At 39.5% G+C, this 23,545-nt stretch overlaps 1 protein-coding gene across 1 annotated transcript; it reads right to left on the bottom strand.

The window, feature by feature from the left end:
- Positions 1–21,164: 21,164 nt before the first annotated feature.
- UCNL (AGC (cAMP-dependent, cGMP-dependent and protein kinase C) kinase family protein) lies at positions 21,165–22,752 on the bottom strand. The gene has a single exon (XM_028053472.2). The coding sequence runs from the start codon at positions 22,601–22,603 to the stop codon at positions 21,326–21,328; it is 1,278 nt and encodes a 425-aa protein (XP_027909273.2). The 5' UTR covers positions 22,604–22,752; the 3' UTR covers positions 21,165–21,325.
- Positions 22,753–23,545: the final 793 nt, after the last annotated feature.

Genomic DNA, 23,545 nt, shown 5'->3' with positions numbered 1-23,545 from the left:
CAATGATCCCTTAATGACGATTAATGACTCGTTTAACCCATAATCGTTGGCTTAAGTTATATGATCGTACGACCGATGGTCGCTTGACTGGGTTAAATGACGATGTTCTTGACAAGCTAGTAATGTGTTTTACCGATCGACCGTCAGGTGTTTTTATGAGGTCCGTCGCTGTTGTTTTACCGGTGAACCGATGGACTCTAAAGGTCAGAGGGTCCATCGTCGCTGTTATACCGATGGACCGATGGACCCTTGAGACAAGAAGGTCCGCTGCTGTTAATTTACCGATGGACCGATAGGCGCTCAAGGCTGGAGGGTCCATCGCTACTGTTCTACCGATGAACCGATGGTCTCTAGAGGTCAGAGGGTCCATCGTTGCTGTTCTACCGATGGACCGATAGGCGCTCAAGGCTGGAGGGTCCATCGCTACTGTTCTACCGATGAACCGATGGTCTGTAGAGGTCAGAGGGTCCATCGTTGCTGTTCTACCGATGGACCGACAAGCGCTCAAGGTTGGAGGGTCCATCGCTACTGTTCTACCGATGAACCGATGGTCTCTAGAGGTCAGAGGGTCCATCGTTGCTGTTCTACCGATGAACCGATGGACATGGGTATAATTAAATCCTTATGCTCGACTGTCTGACCGATGGTCCTTTAATGGTGCTACACGGTTGTTCGCTTACCCGTGAGATCGATGGTCCCCTGGGGGTCAGGAATGGCCGATTGACCGATTGGACATACTGTACACAAGCCCCCCCAGCCTCGAGCGATAGGGATGAAGCGAAGAGGTTTCTCAGACTGTGGTGCCGATTGACCGCTGGCGTTTCTCAACGGTTACATTGCCTCGTGGAACGTGCCTGGCAGTTATGATCTGAAGCGTCGCGAAGCTGGGACCGTCGATCCGAATGTGATCGTAGGGTCCTGGGGCTGCCACGTGTCACATGGTCCCCCCTATAAATAGGTTTGTGTGGCTGTCGTTATTTTTACGCTTTCCTTTCTCTTTCTAGCTGAGCTTCCGATCGTTTTTCTCTATCTGCAGGTAAAAATGTCTTCAAGCGCATCGGATTCAGATGGTCTGTCGGGTGGAGCGGTCAGGTATTCTGGGGGCGCTGGGTCGGTTTCCGCCCTGTTTGAGTCGTCTGAGTCGGGAACTTCGCTCGGAGGAGTGTCGAGCGGTGCGAGTTCCCTAATTCTCCTAAGTGGCAGTTCTGAGGCCGATCCACCGGTCGCAGAGGCGGCGGAGCAGGTCGCTGCTTCTGATGAAAGCGGGGACATCATCGGGATTGACGTTGGCGACGAAGGGGACGAAGTCAATCTGCCGGAAATATCGGGATATGATTGGGCCCCCTATGAGCCGCGTACGCTCGTGACAAGGTTTCGCTGGGGGAACGACCTGGGGGATCTGGTCGAGCGGACCAGAATATTCAGCGAGGAGGTAGAGGATGGACACCTTCGGGTCAAGATATGCGCCGGCAACGAGAGAGTGTGTCACGGGAAGAGAGAGGCGAAGCTAGACTTCTTCTACGTGTACGCCTGCCTTTTCCATGATCTAGGTTTGAACGTGTCGTTTGCCGATTGGCAGATGGCAGTCCTCCGCCAGATCCAGTGTGCACCGACGCAAATTCACCCGAACGCATGGGCGTCTATGCAGGCGTTCGACGTCCTTTGCCGGGCGGCCGGCCTGACGCCCACCATGCCTTTGTTCCTTCATTTCTATAAGACGCGGCCGACGGCGTCTAAGGGTTGGGTTTCGTTCCTCGGGGCGAACAAGAGCTTTTTCACCCTCTATCTTGCCTCCTATAAGGGTTTCAAGACCGGATTTTTTAAGGTCGCGATTCCCCGCAAGGGAAGGAGATATATCTTTGACGAGCAGGATCGTCCTAAGTTTCTGCTTTATTGGACGGCGTTCCCACCTCCCACGGATGCTTGGGCTGAAGAACAGTTGACACCGGCCGAGCGGGCTGACCTGGCCGTCCTCAAGACCCTGCCCGACAAGATCCACCCGCGGCCGCTGATCCAATGCATCCGCTCCCCGGACTTATCGAGGGCGGTTTATAGTTAGTTGTTCTGATATTATCGATCGTCGATCTTGGTCGCAGTTTAACTTATTTGCTTTGCTGTTTTACAGATATAATGGCTCGGACGACCGCTGCTAACGCCGAGTTCGTGGCTCGTGCTAAGGCTCGACGGAGAGGGGAGGATACTGCTGAGGAGGTGGTGCCGATAACGACCGTCCCTGCAGCCCCTCAGGCCGATCGAGCTCCTCCTTCCACCGCCCCTGCCGGGACTTCGGGCGCCGTCTCGCGGCCTCGCCTGATTGTGAAGCGGCCCGGTTCAGGTGCTGGCGCCACTGCTGCTGGGGACAAAGGCAAAAAGTCTAAGAAAGATGACTCCCCGTCCGACCGACCTCTCGAAAAACAAAAGAAAGGGGAGGCGTCTGGATCCCTGGCCGACGCTTTCCTCGGCGGCGGCGTGCGCCTTGATGACGAGGTTTTTCTTCAGTTGGGACCTCGAATGACCGAGGCGCTAAAGGACGTGTCTGAAGAGGATGCCCTTCGGACCGCCGGGGAGCTCACTCTTAGGCTAGCTGCCCTGTACACCAAGTTTCCTCGCCCCGAGCGGAGCAGAATAGAGGATTTGGAGAAGGAGCTTGCAGTGGCCAAGGCTGAGCTCAACGAAGTGAAAGCGTCGGCGGCTGACCTGAAGACCCAGTTTGATCGGCTCAACGGTATTAAAGCCGAGCACGCCAAGTGTGCCGGCCTATTGAAGGCTGCAGACGATCGAGCGAAGGCGGAGCAGGCGAAAGCAGGTGAAGCCGCTGATGACCTGCGCAAGCTTCAGCGACGCTTCGATGATCTTACTCTGGAGCACATGGCCGCCGCTGGTTCAGCTGCCGACTGGCAGAAGAAGGCGAAGGACTTGGAGGCCGAACTAGGAGTGGCCGATGAGCAAGTATTTGCTCAATATGAAGCGGGCTTCCAGAATGCCGTCGACCTTGCTGTCTTTTACTACAACTGCTCTCCCGACCGGTTCGATGTTCATATGGGGGTGGTTGATGGGAAGGTTACGAGGGTCTTCGACCGGCTGGACGAGGTCAATGACCCACCTGTATAAGACTTGTAATTCGTATATTTTGATATAACCGATCGAACCCGATCGACCGTTCGATTGATCGCGTTCGCTCGGTTATTAGGTTATTTTTTGACAAACACTTGTGTAAATTTTTAGCCCCTTATTTATTTCATCGATTGACCTGCTTTCATTCGTTTATTGCTTCACGCTGGCGACCGGCCGTACTTCTGTTGTTTACTAGCGTTGGCGATCGGCCGTCTTAATTGTTTATCCTGTTAATTTGGGTTGCACTTAGATTTGGGCTGACTGGACGACCGACGGATCTCTTGTAAAACTAGCATGATTATCTGTTCTGTATGGTTGTGGTTTGTGCGCTCAATTTTAGTTTTTTAGATCGTTGGTGCGGTACCCTCGATCGGTTAGGACAGCTCGTGTCACTCGTTTACCCGTAGGGTGATTACATCGCTAGGATCGGTGCTGACAGAGCGGGTCTTCCTCTTGGAAGTCCCCGTCTCGATCGGTCAGGCTTTGCTCGGGTCCCGTGGGGAGCCCCATCGGTCAGATTGTTAGATGAAGTATGAAACGCTCATTTTATTCATGATTAACTGTAATACATTTTGATGTGTGACGCGTTCCATGTGTTGGGTATTTCTTTGCCGCTCAAGTGCTCCAGCCGATAGGCTCCGTTCTGGAGGCTCTCGGTCACGCGGAACGGGCCCTCCCAATTTGGTGCCAACTTTCCCTGTGTTGACTTTTTTCGTGCGTCGTTGGTTTTTCTCCAAACTAAATCTTCCTTGACGAAACTTCTTGGTTTGACCTTCGCATTATACCTTCTTGCCACCATTCTCTTGCACGCTTCAGCTCGCACGACCGCCCGTTCTCTTCGTTCGGTTGTCCAATCTAGCTCCTCGCGCATTCGTCCACAATTCACCTCCAAGTCTTGCATTTCCCGCCGAAGGGTCGGTTCCCCAACCTCGACCGGCAGCATGGCGTCTGTACCATATGTCAGGTTGAAAGGAGATTCCCCGGTCGTCCCGTGTGGCGTGCATCGGTAGGCCCAAAGGACTTGTGGCAGCTCGTCAACCCATGCTCCCTTGGCCTCTCCCAATCTTTTCTTCAACTCAGCCACTATAACTTTGTTCATGGCCTCAGCTTGACCATTGGTTTGGGGATGCTCGACCGAGCTGGTAACATGTCTTATCCCTACCTGCTTATAGAAGTCCTTCAGCTTTTTGTCAATGAACTGACGACCGTTGTCAGTGATGATCGTGTGGGGAAGGCCGAAGCGACATATAATGTTGCGCCAGACGAAGGAGTGAACCTGCCGAGCGGTGATATTAGCCAAAGCCTCCGCTTCGACCCATTTAGTGAAGTAGTCGACTGCTACGAGTATGAATTTCTTCTGCGCTCGACCGATTGGGAAAGGTCCGACGATGTCCATGCCCCATTGAGCGAACGGCCACGGGGCTGTCAAACTGTGTAGCTCGGTCGGAGTCCTCTTCATATCATTTCCGTGGGCTTGACATCCTGCGCACTTGCGTATCATGGCTTCGCAATCTTCTTCCATGGTCAGCCAAAAATATCCCGCTCGGAGTATCCTTGCTTTCATCGTTCTCCGACCGGTATGCATCCCGCAGATGCCATTGTGGACCTCGTTCATGACGTATTCCGCTTCGTCTGCTGATAGGCACTTCAAGAGTGGCGTTGTGAAGCCTCTCTTGTATAGATCTTCTCCGATGATCACAAACCGGAGCGCTCGTCTCCTCTCCGTCGGCTTGACCTCTTCTCCAGCCTCGCACTTCTTTAAGAGTTCTCGCACCTCGCTGGTCCAGTCAACCGATCGACCTGCTACGGCGCATTCTCCTGCTGAAGGTCTCATCAGGGTTTGCCTGATAATTGTCTTTAATTGGCCCTTCTCTTTTCCTTCCGCTAACTTCGATAGCCTGTCGGCTCGAGCGTTCTCCGCTCGGGGTATGTGATGGACGGTCACCTCCTCGAATTCCTTCATGGCTTCAACAGTCTTGTGATAGTACTGGAGTAATAAGTCGTCCTTAACCTGATATTCTCCTTGCACTTGTCCGACCACAAGCTTAGAGTCGGTGTTACATCTCAACTTTGTTGCGCCCAGGTCTTTCGCTAGCCTTAACCCGGCGATCAGCGCTTCATACTCCGCCTGGTTATTTGAGGCTTTAAACTGGAACTGCAAGGAGTGCTCCACTGTGAAGCCGTTCGGTCCTTCAATGACGATTTCCGCTCCGACACTTCGTTTGTCCGACGACCCGTCGACGAACAGAATCCATGTTTGCTCGGACGAAGAGATCGGTCCATGGAGTTCGGCTGCAAAGTCGGCCAAATGCTGCCCTTTGATAGATCCTCTAGGTTCGTACTTGAGACCGAACTCGGATAACTCAACCGACCATGCGATCATTCGACCGGCCAAGTCGGGCTTCCGGAGTATCTTGGCTATAGGGTGATCGGTTCGGACGACCACCTGGTGACTCTGGAAGTACTGGCGCAACCGACGTGAGGCCGTTAATAACGCCAAGGCTATCTTCTCTATCAACTGATACCTCGTTTCTGCGTTCTGTAGAACTCGGCTGATGAAATAAACAGGCCGCTGCTCCGGGGCTTCTTGTATCAATGCCGCGCTGATCGTGTCGTTAGATACCGACAGGTATAACTGCAGGGGCAACCCTTCTACCGGTCGGCTCATGATTGGTGGACTGGTGATCATCTCCTTTATTTGTTGAAATGCCACCTCGCACTGGTCATCCCACTTCTCTGCGGTCTGCTTCTTTATGATCTTTAGGATCGGCCTAACCTTCTCCGTCAGCCTGGGCAGAAAACGTGCCAGAGAAGTCAGCCGCCCCATTAACCGTTGAACCTCCTTCAGGTTTTTAGGGCTCCTCATTTCCACGATAGCAGTGCACTTGTCTGGATTCGCCTCTATGCCTCGGGCGGTCAGCATGAAACCTAGAAATTTCCCCGCCGGCACCCCAAAGACACACTTCTCTGGGTTGAGACGCATGTTATACTTGCATACCTGGCGGAAGACCTCGCCGAGGTCGCGTACATGGTCTTCGGCAGTCTGCGACTTCACGACTATGTCGTCCACATAGACTTCCATGGACCGACCGATCTGCCCGCGGAAGACCCGGTCCATCAACCTCTGATAGGTAGCCCCTGCGTTCTTCAGACCGAACGGCATGACTTCGTAGCAGAAGTTTGCTCGATCTGTGATGAACGCCGTTTTAGACCTGTCCGGGCCATACATAGGGATTTGGTTATACCCTGAGTATGCGTCCAGAAAGCTCAGGAAGTTGTGCCCCGAGGCCCCGTCTACCAGCCGATCGATGCTGGGCAGGGGATATGCGTCCTTTGGGCAAGCTTTGTTCAGATCAGTGAAGTCAGTACACATCCTCCACTTCCCGCTCGGCTTTTTTACCATGACCACGTTAGCCAGCCATGTCGTGTACTTGATTTCCCTGATAAAACCAGCTCCTTCTAGTTTTCTCACCTCCTCCTCGACCGCCTGCCGTCTTTCTTCTCCCATCTTTCTTTTCTTCTGAGCGACCGGCCGGGCTTCTCGAAAAATGGCTAGCTTGTGGGACATCACGTCCGGGTGGACGCCTGGCATGTCGGCGCTCGACCACGCGAATAGATCTTTGTTTTCCAGGATCACGGCGCCGATGATCTCTTCCTCTTCCGCGCTCAGGGCTCCCCCAATCTTCGTGAGTTGTCCAGGTTGGCTCCCGATGAAGATCTCCTTGGTCTCTCCTTCTGGTTGAAGCTTATCCTCTGTGTTCGTTCGGGGATCTAGGTTCGTCATCGCTACCTCCGATCGGTGTTGTTTACGCGGTCGGCTGTGAGGCCTGATCCTCAATCCTGCAGCATAGCACTGCCTGACGACCTGTTGATCTGCATGCACCGTGCATATTGTCCCCTTGTCCAATGGGAACTTCATGGCCAGGTGCAGGGTAGACACAATCGCTCCAAAGGCGTTCAAACAGGGTCTCCCTAGCAACACATTGTATGAAGTGTTAGCTTCAACAAGAAGGAATCTAACTCTTACCTCTCGGCCATCCTTCCTCGAGCCGATCCTCGTGCGAAGATCTACGTATCCCCTCGTGTCCACCCGTTCGCCCGAGAAACCTACTATCTGCTCGTTGTACGGCACGATCAGGTCCTCGGAAAGGTTCATCCTTTGGAAAGTTTTCCAGTATAGAATGTTGACAGAGCTTCCCTGGTCGACCAACACCTTCCCGATATTCGGCCACTTCTATCGAGATGACCATCGGGTCGTCATGATCAGGATCGGGCGCCTTGAAGTCGTCGTTTGTGAATGTGATGGGAGGCATCGATCGGATCTTCTTCTCGACCAGATGGACCGACTTCAGCGCCCGAACGTGCCTCTTTCGGGCTGCGGAGCTTGACCCTCCTCCGGCGAACCCCCCGGAGATGGTGTTGATGTAACCCCTCAGGGGTCTTTCCTGGCTACGACTGCGGCTTCTTCTCGGACTCCGTTGTGACCGAGACGGTCCTCTCCTACGCTTCTCGCGCTCGGATTCCCTTTTCTTCTCCGATCGGGTTGGGGGGACTCTTCTCCTCGGGCTCTGGTTCCTCACCGGACTCCGCTGGGGACGATCTTGCCGAATGTATTTCTTCAAGTGTCCCTATCGAATGAGCTCTTCTATCTTGTCGCGGAGCGTGTGGCATTCTTCGGTAGTATGCCCGATAGTCCGATGGTACTGGCAATGCTTGCTCCCGTCTGCATCGGGCGGCGGAGGCTTCTTCCTAATCGCTGGGAGCGAATCGGCGCTGAAGGCCTCCTGCAGGATCCTAGCTCGGGGAACAGCCAGGGGGGTGTAGGTTGTGAACTTTGGTGGCTTCCTCTCGGTAGGTCGGGCTACCGGTTTGCTCGATCTGGGAGCTATCGGCTTTGGGAGTGCAGCATCCTCTTTCTCCCTCTTCTTCACCCTGAACTCCTGCATGTCTTCCATTTGTATGAATTTGGCTGCGCGTTCCCTCATTTCTTCCATCGTCTGCGGCTTCTTACGGCTTATCTTGTCCGCAAAAACTCCTGGCTGGAGTCCGTAAGAGAAGTGATGCCGCGCGATCTCGTCACTGAGACCTTTTATCTTGACCGACATTCGGTTATACCGATCAAGGTAACTCCTCAGTGATTCCCCATCCTCCTGTCGGATGTTCACCAGATTGTCGACCGTCAAAATGGCCGGTTTCAGGGGCGCGAACTGTGTGCTGAACCTCGCCTTCAGAGTAGCAAATGAGTCGATACAACCGGTCGGTAGCTCAGAGAACCACTCCAGCGCCTCCCCGGTGAGTGAGGTTGAGAAGACTCGGCACCAGATGGGATCGCTGACAGCATGAAACAACATCTGGTGCATGAAGACCCGCATGTGGTTGTCTGGATCGGTCGTGCCGTCGTACTTGTCAAACGTCGGCATTTTCCATTTCTCCGGTAGCGGCGTTTCTGAGATGTACGAGGTGAAGGGGGAGGACCCCGACGCGGGGATCGGCTGTCGTGACGGGCGACCCCCGTTGTTCGCTCCTGAACTCTCCGCCACCGTGTGTGACGGGTTTCCTCTTGAGGCCTGCGTCCTATCAACCCGAGCTGGCTGTGATTGTTCATGTCCCGTAGGTGGAAGACGGCTCTCCACCCGCTCAGCCTCTCGATGCTGTTGTACTCGACTTAGCCTGTTCGGGTCGGGTACGGTCGGCGTCGAAGGGATTCCGTCCTCCTTCTGCCTTAAGATGGCATTCTCCTCACGTAAAATCTGCATCTGCGCTTCATAGTTCCTCTGCATCTCGTCCATTCTCTGCTGCATCAACCGTATCATCTCCCTAGTATCCGCTTGATCATCTGCTAACCTCCCTCCGTCCATGTTGCTGTTTCGGTTCCTTGTGGTCACCATATGGGTATATTCTCAAAGGAGACTGCTCGGCCCCACGGTGGGCGCCAAAATGTTTCGGGGTAGGGACCAAGAGCCCACTAAAAGAACTCCACTTCGCGATATCTTCCTCCTCTCCAACGACTTCAGCAAAGTCCACTCCTTAGCTCGATCGGTTGGGATGGCGATCGGGGTACCTGTCTAAAATACTCCGATGCTTAAGTTAGAAGGGACCGATCGGTGTGTCAGATTACCCGTCGTAATAAATGCGCAATTAAGATCATTACCAACTTACCTTTGGGTCCTATTTATAGCTTTTGGCATGGGCCTGTAATTAGGGTTTCTTAATCACGGCCCAATGATCCCTTAATGACGATTAATGACTCGTTTAACCCATAATCGTTGGCTTAAGTTATATGACCGTACGACCGATGGTCGCTTGACTGGGTTAAATGACGATGTTCTCGACAAGCTAGTAATGTGTTTTACCGATCGACCGTCAGGTGTTTTTATGAGGTCCGTCGCTGTTGTTTTACCGGTGAACCGATGGACTCTAAAGGTCAGAGGGTCCATCGTCGCTGTTGTACCGATGGACCCTTGAGACAAGAAGGTCCGCTGCTGTTAATTTACCGATGGACCGATAGGCGCTCAAGGCTGGAGGGTCCATCGCTACTGTTCTACCGATGAACCGATGGTCTCTAGAGGTCAGAGGGTCCATCGTTGCTGTTCTACCGATGGACCGATAGGCGCTCAAGGCTGGAGGGTCCATCGCTACTGTTCTACCGATGAACCGATGGTCTGTAGAGGTCAGAGGGTCCATCGTTGCTGTTCTACCGATGGACCGACAGACGCTCAAGGTTGGAGGGTCCATCGCTACTGTTCTACCGATGAACCGATGGTCTCTAGAGGTCAGAGGGTCCATCGTTGTTGTTCTGCCGATGAACCGATGGGCATGGGTACAATTAAATCCTTATGCTCGACCGTCTGACCGATGGTCCTTTAATGGTGCTACACGGTTGTTCGCTTACCCGTGAGATCGATGGTCCCCTGGGGGTCAGGAATGACCGATTGACCGATTGGACATACTGTACAATAATCAAGTTACAATTAAAAATTAGATATGAAAAAAACACATAGTATATTATTTGTTCTTCTAATTCACAAAAAAGTTATATACAAAAAGACTCCTGAGATAAAAAAAAATGTTAACTATTAAATAAATATTATCAAGTAAGACAAGAAATTTACCTTTTTTCTTTAAGAATAGAAAAGAGCAAATAATAAATGCGAGAAGAAAAATAATGAATTTGTGTCTAACTTTTTTTTTATTAAAAAACAAAAAAGAAAACAAGTAAATGTAGAAGATGAATAAAATTAAAAAAAATATATAAAAAACAATGAAAAATTAAATAAAAAATATCTTAATAAATAATTTTTTTTATTGTGCTTTATTAAAGAAATAAACAGATACACAATTTAATTTTTATTTAACTTATAATATATACTATGTATAATTTATAAAAAAATAAAAAAAATATATACATAATATAAAAAAAATCAAAATTTTGATGGGCCATGACACTCCTAACCCCCTAAAAGCTCCGACCCCCTGGAAAAATAACTAATTCTGAGCGACTTGAAAATGAATCCATCTAAAGACGTAGTTAATGGGTATATTGAAATGTACAAGAAAAAGCAAAAAGGAAAACAGCTTTCCCTCATAATCTTTTCTTTCATCAGTAGAGTTTGGACGAGTTAAGTAGAAGTCCAAAACCAAAAAATTAGAGCTTATATAATAAAATATAATTGTTCGTAAAAGCCATATGGCACTATCAACGAATTATGTGTTACTAATTCACACATGAATATAATTTATATTATATTATATTTTATATTTGTTTACAATTTTATTTTAAATATTTATAAATTATTACTTTTGAGTACATGCAAGTATTGATAAATACTTACAGTATTTTTAAAGTTTGTGAATATTTTTTAAATTGATATTGGACAAGTAACAAATCAAATTTTATTTTTTGTAAATCAAGTCATGACTAGACATTATCTGATTATATGTGTTGAAAGTTTCACATCGACTAGATTAGAGATAAAACAATTTCATAACATATAAGTGAGGTGCAAACATCACCTTATAAGTCGGTTTTATGGGGTTGAGTTACACTTAAAACCTACTTCTAATATGGTATTATCGGACTGCTAACGAACCACCTATTTCTAGACTCACACACGAAATAAATATGTCTCAATGTAAGAGTGTGTGTTGGAAGTTTCACGTCAACTAGAAATAAGGCCAAATCTCACCTCACCTCACCTCAGTGAATTATAATTATGGTTAACAATTTAAGAACTTTTGGGATGGATATTTCTTACTAAGGCATGAAATAATGTCCACTATGATTGCTTTATTGGTAACACTACAACCCATAGAAAGAAAAAGGAATCCTTTGTGGAAAGCAACATTTTCTTGTTTGCAAATAATTTCCAGGAAAACGATGAAATAAGGCTAATATGCGTCAGACTTTTGTTTCTTGCATAGAAACTAGAAAACTGATGCTATACTTGACTCAGACCTAATTTACAATGACACACTTTGCGTGAACTGAATGAAGAATTAATTACCTTCACAACCTTACTTCCTTTATCCCAAAAAATAAGTGAGAAGGTTATGGAATCAATTAATAACTAAATTAGAAACTAATTTAAGCAGTTGTTAATATTAACATTTCATTGTTGAGTGAACCCATTCAACAAATACTTTTAGTGAGTCACCATTTTAACAACTGATGCCAGTGAGTGATTTTAGAGCTGATATATATAGTGTGATTGATTTAGTTATAACTTTTAGAAATGAGTTACATTTTGATAACTAAATCGGTCTGAATTTCTTAAAGTACCTATTTAAGCCTTGGAACTTCAATTCTTGCTTAAGTTTGCACATGATTGATCAGTGCAACACTACAGAAAATGGTACCTTTCAAGAAAAACTTCGTATATGGTTCAATTATATTCTCATGCAAATTTACCATAAATGGCTCTGTTAGCTTCATAGGGCACGAACTTGAAAGTCAAGCTTTACAATTCATATTTTCTCAATAAAATCAAGAAAACATAGAAAAGAAATGTCAAAAAAAAAAACAAACAGAGGATCAATAAAGTTTTAAGAAAATCCTAAAAATAACGCATATTATACGGAAGTAAAGTTTTAAAATCATGAATGAGTATTCAACTCACCTCTTTAGAAGATCTAATCCTATTTATAGGTACTTTTAGATAACTATTTTTTTTTTTTACAAAAAAAAGAGAGTAAGATTTAAGTTTAATTCAATTTTATAAAATTAACTTAATAACATGGTATTTTCAACTCTTCGCTTTATGCTGATACATATACATTTCGAACGTGATCTGATAGTGACTTAATAGCATATGACAAAATATGTTAAACAAATAAATAAAATTTTAAGATGAGTTTTAAATTATTTTGATACCATCATAAGAAATAGACTTTAATCATAACTTAACTTTACAAAACCGACTTTGTAATGCTCGAAGTAATTCGTTTAATAACTATTATTTTCAATTTGTAATTCTTATTTTTATTAATTACTTTAACTGAAAAAGTCTTGGTAATTGAAAAATGAAATCAGAATGTATTAGTTGATTATATAATTAATTATTTCTTTCTTTTATATGTAAGTTATGAGGAAATTCTCATGAGTCCAATTATTTCTTCTGCTTATGTTATTACTTTTGGATTGGTCGTGGGACTTGCTTCTATTGGACCTAAGGTTGGTTAAGGTATTGTCGCAAGATAAGCTATAAAGGGGATTGCACGACAACCAGAGATAGAAAGAAAAATACGAGATACTTTATTACTTAATCTAGCTTTTATGGAAGCTTTAATAATTTACAGACACCTATATAATGTAAATCTATCTTGTATCTAGCTCGGATGAGATATCCTATAAGAAGAAGTATAAGAGATATGTAGTTGATTGCTTGAAGGGAAACACAAGTGAGTGATTGGTTTGTTGCATAAGGCATATGGTGATAGAAGGAGATTTAACTAGAGTTGGTATTCCAATTTCACACGGACACAATTGGTTGTCTAAAAATAAAAAGATGAGGGTAGTTGGTGCTGAAGCGATGGGGTACAATACAACTATGTATGTTGCTTTCACATAATTAATACGATGATGTTGATATGCAAGTGGATCACACTTTGCACTCATCCTAAATTCGTTGAACCACCCCCACACCATTAATTACCCTTTCATTTTGTACCATTTCAACGTATTCTTCTTACACTTTACACAAACTTTCTCATTTCCTATTTCTACCCAACCTCTTTCTCTCTATACATCCAATGGGAAAATCAACAAACTATTCTATTACATAACAATTAAACCGTGAGAATTTAATTTCAATAACAGTTATAAAAATATTAGAAACAAAATTCTAAGACGAGATTGTGTTGACATGATATATCTAACAAATTTTGTTACAATCATTATTACACTATTTTAAAAGTGAATTTTATATTAATTCAATCTTATAAAACCAATTTAATAAGATAAAATTTATATTTCTCTTATATATTATATCTAGAGATCAAACTGAAGAATATTCTAAGTAAAATACTAACTTTAGAATAAAAAAACTTTTATTAAAAATTTAATACTAATATTTTTCTATTAAATTAATTATTATTTATAAATTGTTTATGAAAAAAAATATCAATTCTTTTAGTACTAATGTACTTTTATTAAATTAATTATAAAATTATGTTTTGAAAATAAAAGTCTCAAATTTTTTGAGTAATAATATACCTTTACTAAATTAATTATAACTCTATGTTTGAGAATAAAAAATAATCAAATTATTACTAGTGTGGTTAATTTTTATTAATATTAAAAATTATATTTAATGAATTAAAACATTTTTTCAATCAATTTTAATTTTGTTTAGGAAAATATAGAATAATTAGGTATTTTTATTCTTTTATAATCAAATTTCTTCTTTATTTTTTTTTATCTTAGTGTGACTTTTATAATCAATTTTCTTTTTACTTTCTTCTCTTTTAGAATTTTTCTTCTTAGAATTTTTGTAGATTTTATTCGTTTGGACATATTTTATTCCTTTAGTCTCGTGCTGGTGATTTGTATCAAATGATTTTATTTTTATTTTTGATTAATATGTTTTTACTCAGTTTGTTGAATTTGTATTAAGATTATAAATGTGTTTTTTTATTCGTTTTTTTTTCAGTATTTTTTTATTTATGAGTTTCAAAATTTTTTTTGCACATATTTTGATGAGCAATCGAAAATTTTGCTTGGATTAAATTGTAACCTTATTAATCAGGTTAGGATTTAACCTTTTAGTGGATAATGAAAATGAAATTTTTAAGGAAATAGATAGACATGCGTTAAAATTGGAGAATAGCGTAAAACTTAAATGAAATTAATTAGGCCAATGGAATAAATAATTTTGTATAAAAGAAAACTTGAAGAAACAAAATTTAAATAAAAGACATTGTTCTTAAATTTGTTTAATTTTCCGAAACCCTTGGGCCGTCCTGTTAGATATTTCTAATAAATTAAGTTGAGAAAAGTTAAATTATGTGTACGTCTTTTTTATTTCAATTTTAGTTGTGAAGTTTTTATTTCTTTATTTATATTGACGATTCTAGTCTTCAGATTTTTAAATTCATAAGGTTGGTTTAATATTTAATTCCATATCTGTTCTACATATTTATTTTGATCTAATTAAACCTTGACTAAATATATTGAGGTAGCACTGAATTTTTTTAGCTAATTAAAATATTGAAATAAAAAAAATTAACGCATATCAAATTAAGAATTGGATAAAAATTTTGAATTTTAATTAAACCAAAAAAAAAAAAAAGATCCAAATTGTATGTAATAATTGAAGTAGAACAAAACTACAGTTTAACCTAAAACTGCAAGAGTAAAACATACGAAGAAATTATGAACAAGTAAAATATACGGAAAATATTATACTTGGAAAAACAAACTAAAAAAATAATAAAAATATATTTGTATTTTATAATGTCATACATACTTCAAAATGATAAACTAAAACTCATGAAACGAGTTACGTAAAAATTAAAACGACGAGAATGACAATTTATTTTACGTATGTCTAAATACAAACTGATAATTAATTTCATGTCTGGTCTGTGTACAGTCAAAACTTATTAAAATACCTCCAAATATCATAAAGTAAAAAAAATAAAAATCATAATTACTTACTTTAAAAAGAATGCGCACTAAGATTTTACACAATCCATTTATTAGGTAGATTACACACAGATACACACTAATTAAAACCTGAGATAGATACAATTACCCAAACCATATCATAGAAATTTGCACCGTAGAAGTCATTATCTACATTCTCATCATTTTTTGTCTTGAAGAATCCAAGATACCATGTCCAAATTCTACACATAAATTATGGTAGAAAAGGATGAAGTGTTTTCATCTTCATTCATCACAAATGTATTTTAAATCATAGTTTATGAATTATATGGTTTTTTTATTGGATGTTGTTGCACACTGACCAAACATCTCAATGTACTCCACAAGAGGAACACAACTCCATAATGTCCATCAAAACTTTGAAAAGTAATCAATTCAATCTCATTCAAATTACTACCATGATCAAAGATTCATCTAACAATTTCAATACCCTAATCATGAAACACCGATTCAAAGTTGAAAGTTAAGCTTGTTAGGAATCCAAGTGTGAGTCTAAGTCCCACATTGACTAGAAATGAGAAAATAGAGCATTATATAAGAATAAAGACCCATAAACCCATTGCCTCAAGGTTTTGGGTTGAGAATGGTGTCAGTATCTTATGTTATGTGGTTAGGTTCAGATCTCATTGGTGTTGTTCTCCCTAATGAAACTCCCTCTCTAAAACCTGACAAGTAGTATCAGAGCCGATGGTTAATACCGGCTCAGACGAAGTTATGAATAGATTATAATGAAAACAGTTAAAAATTAAACTTTAACCCTAATTTAATTAAGATAAGATTTGATTCAGAGGTATATTATAAATTGATTTTCTCTCTATAATTGATACGAAATTTCTAACATAAACAATAATGTATATTATTTTATGGACAAAATCAAACAAAACATAACAAAGAGGTCTCTAGATCCATCAGTCACTTTGCTCTCTCCACTTTTATCTTTTTCAAGTGATTGAAATGTATAAATTGTGGTGCAAACAACCACTTCTTTGTGGAGGAATGATGCAAACCCCATTGGCTTAATGTTGTAAACTGCATCATTTTCTTCTTGACTTTCTTTGTCTTCTTCCAACTCTAGAAAAGTGTCATCACACAAAATAAATACTAAACAACTAATTCATTGGTGAAAAAAGAATTCATCTAAATCTGGTTAAGAGAAAAACCAACAACTTCAAGAACTCTAGCTTTTTCAAGTGTATTTAATTTATCTTCACCCATTTTGCTTTCAGTCTTCTTATAATCATTACTCGTTTTTTTAGAAAGGAGACAGAAGATTGTATGCGTAAAAACTATTCTTTCATATAATGAATGTTTTTGAGTTACTTTGACAATGAAAAAGACAATAATAACATTGAAAAGTCTAAGAATGATACCATTATGCACATCATTGAATTCTTTTGGTTAGTTTCATTGTCATATATGAAATTAAATTACTTGCGGCATCTATGGCTGGTCTCCCTTCTTTTTACAAAGTATTTGTATTGTTGTAATTATTGCATCTGAGGTGTGATAGGAGGTCGAAAGAAATTCCTCTTTTATTTTAATCCTTTTTAGGTTCACATTTGTTAGGTGATAATATTAGGATCGAGCACTTATCTAACCAAAAATTATAGTTATTAGTCAAGGTTAAGGAGGGAGATTGTTGCGGGTTGCACAATTATTTTGTAGTAGAAACCAGGTGGACCAAGTCACAATTCAAGAATATAGGACAATTGCTGAGGGGAGGGAGAGATAATCGCAAATAACATCAATTGAAAACTGGACCAGTTAAATTCTTCGTATCATTTATTTTTTCTCCTTTATTTTTTCTTTTATTGCCTTGTTCATAACAGAGATAATTGATAATTTCATATATCATTGAAATTTACTTGTATTAAGAACATATTTCCTTAAAAATATAAATTTTCATATTTTATGAGACAATTTATAATGTTTTTAAGATATTGTTAGTGTATAATAATTAAATAGTTTAATTTTACATATATATTTATAATATTTATATGTTCTTTTTACGTATATGAAATAAAAAAATAGTATTGTTTTATTAAATATGAAAATATATATGGTATTTTATTAAAAATATAAGGAAAGTGAGTGACTTCTAAAACTACAAGGGATGTAAATTGCTATTTATTTAAACTTAAGAAATATAGTTGCTTGTTTTATAACTGAACAAGTGAGTATTATTTAATACAATTTCATAAGAAAAAATAAATGTAATTCCTGAAAATTACTGGTGACTTTGATCAATCATATAACTCAGTACAATTCATTGAATCAACGTAAAACAGTCTAGTTGTTGAACCTTTGGCTAGTTCTGAATATTTTTCAAATTTAGAATTATGGTATATATTAGATCTAAATTATTGATGTTCTAATTTCTAACAAGGATTCTACTTTTTATTAAATATACACTTTAACTCGACTAAACAATGGTCTAACAAGACTAATTCAGATAGATAAATAGAAGTAAGAATTTCTTTTTCTTCTGCACTCTTACAATTTCTTTGTGAACCCCAATGTTCAAAATAATTATTTTATCATTTGTAAAAATTAATTTATGGATTATTTGTTCTGAAAATTTTCCATAACAAGCATTTTTGGAATTTTTGAAATATGATTTATGGAAAGAAAGTATTTTAGTCTTTTAATTTTTTAATATTGACCTGCATTTAGTAATGCTGGGGGTACAGGAAGCCAAAGCTTTAAATGGATCACACTCTAGGCTCAACTCTAATTCCGATTTTGGCCCTGCAGAAAGAAAAAAAAAAACTCAACAACAGCACATGATTTTTGGGTCGGCAAGCTAATTTACAATTTAACTCTGAGTTGCAATCTTATGGGTGTTACTTCTTGTACTCTATCAATGTTTTTCAGCATCCCATCAAAATTTTTGATAATTTTTTTTCATAATAGGAGTGGATGAGTGTCTTCCATAAAAGTGAGTGAGTGTCTTCGGGAAAAATCTTTATGTAAGTGATTTAATGCATTCCAGAAAATAAAATCTAGAATGATGGGTGCAGGAAAATATTTGATGGGGGTGTAGGAAGTAACAGCCCAATCTTATTGGCTATGTCCTTCCTAATTCATATGGACTTTCCTAATTTCTATGGCCACTTTTTTTTCAACACATTTTCAATCAGTTTCATACTCATCCGTTGTATACAGATTCATGTAACGTTAATGGTTGAAGTTTAAATTTCATTAAAAACATTATTTACCTCAACCCTTGAATTTAAAAATTAAGTTTAGTTTATTTAAAATATAAATATAAATTTTCCTTTTAATTTATTTATAACCAATAAAAACAAATGCACTATACACATGTGAATTTACATTTTTTTATGATAACAAAAAATAATAAATTTATTATCATTATTATTATTATTGTAATTATCAAAGTAAATTTAAATATTTTTCACAATTTTACTATAAGTAATGTTTATTCTTTTACATAATTTTTTATTGTAATAGTTATTTTAATTTCAATTAACTTTTAGAATAAAACTGTCAAATCAAAAAAAACAACGGTTAAATTTAAAAAAAAAAAAATCATTTGGGATAAAATTGATAAAATAAGTACTTTTGATTTAAAAAGTAATTAAAAAATAAATTTGAAAATAAAATGTGTACACGATGGAATTTCTTTATATAATACAAGTGAACACATAAACACTATTCTATCGGTGTATTTGTATTTTTTAATTTTTATAAATATTTAAGTTAAGACCAATAAAAAAATATATAAATAATTTTTAAAATAATTGTTAGATGTTAATTAAAAAAATAAAATATATACACAAAATAAATTTTTAAAATAACTGTTAAAGATAAAAGATGTTTTTAAAATGACAGTTAAGAAGAGTTTTTTAGAATAGTGGTTAAAGATAAAAGTGGATATAAAATGTGGATACAAAAGATGATATCATCTTTATATATTGTTATAAATAGTATAGATATTACTATTTTTTTTTGTTATTTTCACAAAACTTTATCTCAAGAGATATCATAAACCATTTTTGAGATTGCTGAAGTAAACTATATATTTCATAGCAAATGTTTTCTTCATATACACGGCCATTTATCGAGTACACGACAATATACTTAACAAATTTAGGCGTTTATAGTGTATGTTGGACTTTGTATGTTTCATTATTAGTTATGTTTCTGTGTCATAAAATAAAGTAAAAGTATGGAAGAAAAGAGAATAAATATTATAGCCATTAAAATAAAATTACACATAATACTATATCTATTTCTATATGAATCGCGTACCAAAATTTTCACATTTTTAATGCAAAAACGTATAAAAATTGGTTTAACTCGATTAAAATATCTTTTATATAAATGAGAACAACTTTAATATGGGTGGAATCCATTTAAAAAATATATAAATATATTTTTAGTAATTAAACCTTGGTGCAAAATTGAAATTTTTCTTTATTTTAAATTTTAATACAAATTGATCTCAAACTTTACAAATAGATAAATATAGTCCATTTAATCTAATTGTGTTAATCTTTTTTCTTTTACGTATTAAATGATATTTTAGATTGATATTTGAATTATTTAAATTTAATACATTTTAACTCAAATGACAACTTAAAATACTTTTTATTAAGAAATTATATTTATTTATTTATTTTAAATTTGTGGACAAAAATATATTAAAGTTTGAGACAAAGACAAATTACAATTTGATATCAAGTTTAGAAATTACATGTTTAACTTTAAAATAAATCAAATATTTATGATAAAATTGCAACATAAAACTTCTGATAAGCACGTGAGAAAAAGTTGTATACTTTTAATTAGTATCTCATAATGACGTAGGAAGGATCCTAAAGTTATGTTATGGACACTTAAAGCATGGTAAAATTAGTTAAATGGAAGTTGATTTTAAGACAAGATGCAAAATGAACTTGATGTATTTAAAGAGAGTCCCACATAATTTACTTAAACTAATTACTCAAGCATTTACCTAATTGAGAGTGTTATTAATTATTGTGATGATGACATGATATTACCCTAAACAAACGTACTGAAAAGGCAATTAGGCATCAAATGGCTCCCTCGATGTAACATGGGTATCACATTCAAAAAGAAAAAGAAAAATGAAAATATAAAATATAATAAAGGTAATATAAACTTTACACGGGTAAACTTGTTAAAAGCCATGATTTGTAATAATTCGCACTCGATGCAACTTGAAGATTACAGTTAAACTCTTTAATTTTATGACCACTTTCTTACCGTCCAAAATCACTACAATGATGTCAGTTTTTGAACAATATTCATTCATTCATTACGCTCCAGACCCAACATTCTAACCATTCATTATCTACATGCAACAAAGAAACCAGGAACCTTTTTTTTTTTCATACGGCCAAACAAATTATTTTGACAAAAGTAACTAATAATCTAGGATTCTACAAATTGTTCTACACATTTTTATATTTTAAAAATGTTGCATAATATTTTATCTTCTATAAAAATTAAAAAGGTAAAATTAATATCAACTTTTTTCTTTTACCTCATATATAAACAAATTTGTCTTCATTCTAAAAAATGTTTCTTGAGAGAATATGATTTATGTAAAAGTAAAGTTGTTTCAGAGGCAATTGTCCCATAGTTTTGCATGTAGATCAGTCGCTGTAAAAAGTGATCTCTTTTTACACGCTTGTCAAATAATTTATGTATGAGTTGGATTCATAGTGTTATATTTTTTGATGATCTTTTCTTGAAAGATTAAAAATTAATTACCTTTTTCTTTTGATGAAAAGTGATGTTCTTATTTTTTTTCTGCCATTGTTGTTGTACCCCTTTTGCTATTGAGGTGATTCATAAAGCTGTTACAAAACAGGACGATGGGAGGAGAGAAAAAGGTTCATAAAAATCGTATTCTGCAACTCTTAACTGTTTGAAGTTTGTACTAACTAACATTGCTAATTCCGTTTTTAACCAATCTACCGTTATTCTATACACACAATATTGCAATATCACTCAAAAGAATAACTAACTCGCACGTGCTACAGTGCGCATGCACGTGGGTTAGAATTCCGTTAGAGAAACATTTTTCTTAAACCGCCACCGCGGCGATGATGGGGAGGCTGACGCTGACGCTGACGCTGACGGTGAAGATGGCACCGATCTAAGATTCTGAAAGTAATCCCTAATATCCACGCCAGAATTCCCGGCGGAAAGCTTCTCCAACGACTCCGCGGAGCCGTCGTCCCGCGACGGAATGAACGGCGGCCGCACAACCTCAATTAAATGGTCCCATTTCACCCCTCGGAAGAACTCATGCTCCTTGATCTCCGCAGCGCCGTGCGTGTATCCCAACCGCCTCGTCGGATCCTTCGTCAGGAGCTTCTCGATGAGGTCCGTGAGCGCGGTTCTCTTCCCGACGAACTCCGGCGCCTTGGTGAGGACGTTGCGGAACGTGTCCTTGCGATTCTTGCCTTTGAACGGAGTCGTACCGTAGAGCATTTCGTAGATGAGTATTCCGAGGGACCACCAATCAACGGCGAACTCGTGGCCGTCGCCTCGAACGACCTCCGGTGAGACGTACTCCTCGGTTCCGACGAACGAGTTGGAGCGCTCGCCGTTGGAGAAACTCAGTTTTCGTCTACTCACGGGGCTGACTCGCGCGGACTTGGCCTTCTTGAGGGCGTTGGTGGTGGCCTTCCTTCGGTTCCCGTCGAGGGGAGGGAGGGGGATCCAGCGGGAGAAGTTGCGACGGTGTTTGCGGCGGGGTTCTTTGACTTTGGGATTGGGGACGGGGATTGAAGGAAGATGGGGTTTAGGTTTGAGGGTGAGTTTGCGGGAGAGGTCGAAATCGGTGAGGGTGACGTGACCGTTGTTTTGGATGAGGACATTTTCTGGTTTGAGGTCACGGTATGCTATGCCCATGGAATGGAGGTGGTGGAGCGCGCAGATGATTTCCGCCACGTAGAAGCGGATGACGGTGGGGGAGAAAGTGCGGTCGGTTTGGCGGTAGCGGAGGACGTTGAGGTCGCCGCCGGGGCAGTAGGGTATGGCCCACGCTAAGAACTGTGGGGAATCGAATGTTCCGAGGAGGGTAGGGAGGAAGGGGTGGGAGAGGGTTGAGAGGACTTGGATTTCCCAACGCGCGCGGCGTTCGGCGTCGAGTTTTGCGCGGACGCAGGTTTTGTCGACGACTTTCAAGGCGAGGGGGGCGTTGTTGGTGGTGGTGTCGTGGACGAGGAAGACGGTTCCCATGGCACCTTTTCCTAGGACTTTGAGAGCTTTGAGGTTGTCGAGCTCCAGCTCCTGCAACGTGGGAGGAGCTGTTGTCGCTGAATCCATTTAGCGGGAATCGGAGGAAGAGAGATTAATGGTTCAGGTTGTGAATTCAAGAATGGCGAGTTTCTTTTTTATAGATATACCCCCATTCTTTTCTTTTTCTCACGCTTTCCTTTCTGTTTTTTATTCTCATCAATCACACTCTTACTCCAATCTTATTCATTTCGCCGAAGTCATTTCCGGTCAACTTTACCATAACAGAATTACTATTCTATTTTTAACCTTAATTCTGGTCATTTCTACAACGGTTCTGTTTCACAACTTGTTTTTTCCTTTCCTCACATTCGTTGTCTCTTTTGGTTGTTACACATTATTTTGAGATATATGTCCTTCATAAGTACAACAATGTCAAGTAATACCTATATATGAAATCAAGAAAAAACAATGTCAAATAAGTGTTTTTTTTTTTTTTAATTTGATAATGTATTCTAGAACACAAACACTGTTTCGTGTTACGGATTTCTTGCAGATGAGGTGAGCAAATCACTTCTACAATACTCAAGGGGCCTTGCTTTCTTTTAAAAATATTTAGGGTGGCATGACATTTAAGTAACGTAATTCAGATGCGTCTAAATTAATTTATTAGAATAATAATGCGCCACGTATCAATTAGAATAATGACAAAAGTAATAATAATAATAATAATATTTTTATTATTAATGAAATATAAATAAAACATAAAGAAATATATACTATATGTATTGATTGATTTACCTATCACGACAATGAACTCAAAATGTAAAACAATCGAAAAGACTTTTGATGGACTCGGTACATAAAGCAATTCAAAATATTCAGCACATGTTTCTTAACTAAAACCACCACCAAGTGGGAGATACAAGAAGATGAAGAAGAATTAAACTAATTAACTCATGAGTTTTACGGTAACTTTGCTCATATATTCCACTTTTTTTGTTTTTGTTTTTTTATCTAAAGACCCATTTT

This window comes from Vigna unguiculata, chromosome 11, assembly GCF_037176805.1.
Source record: "Vigna unguiculata cultivar grain cowpea cultivar isolate G323 ecotype 2 chromosome 11, ASM3717680v1, whole genome shotgun sequence".
NCBI lineage: Eukaryota > Viridiplantae > Streptophyta > Magnoliopsida > Fabales > Fabaceae > Vigna > Vigna unguiculata.
Note: the sequence above shows the minus strand (reverse complement) of the source record. Positions and strands in the feature narration are given on the sequence as shown.

Excerpts from the sequence above, each read along its gene's own strand:
- UCNL (XM_028053472.2), bottom strand. The coding sequence starts at position 22,603 with ATGGATTCAGCGACAACAGCTCCTCCCACGTTGCAGGAGCTGGAGCTC.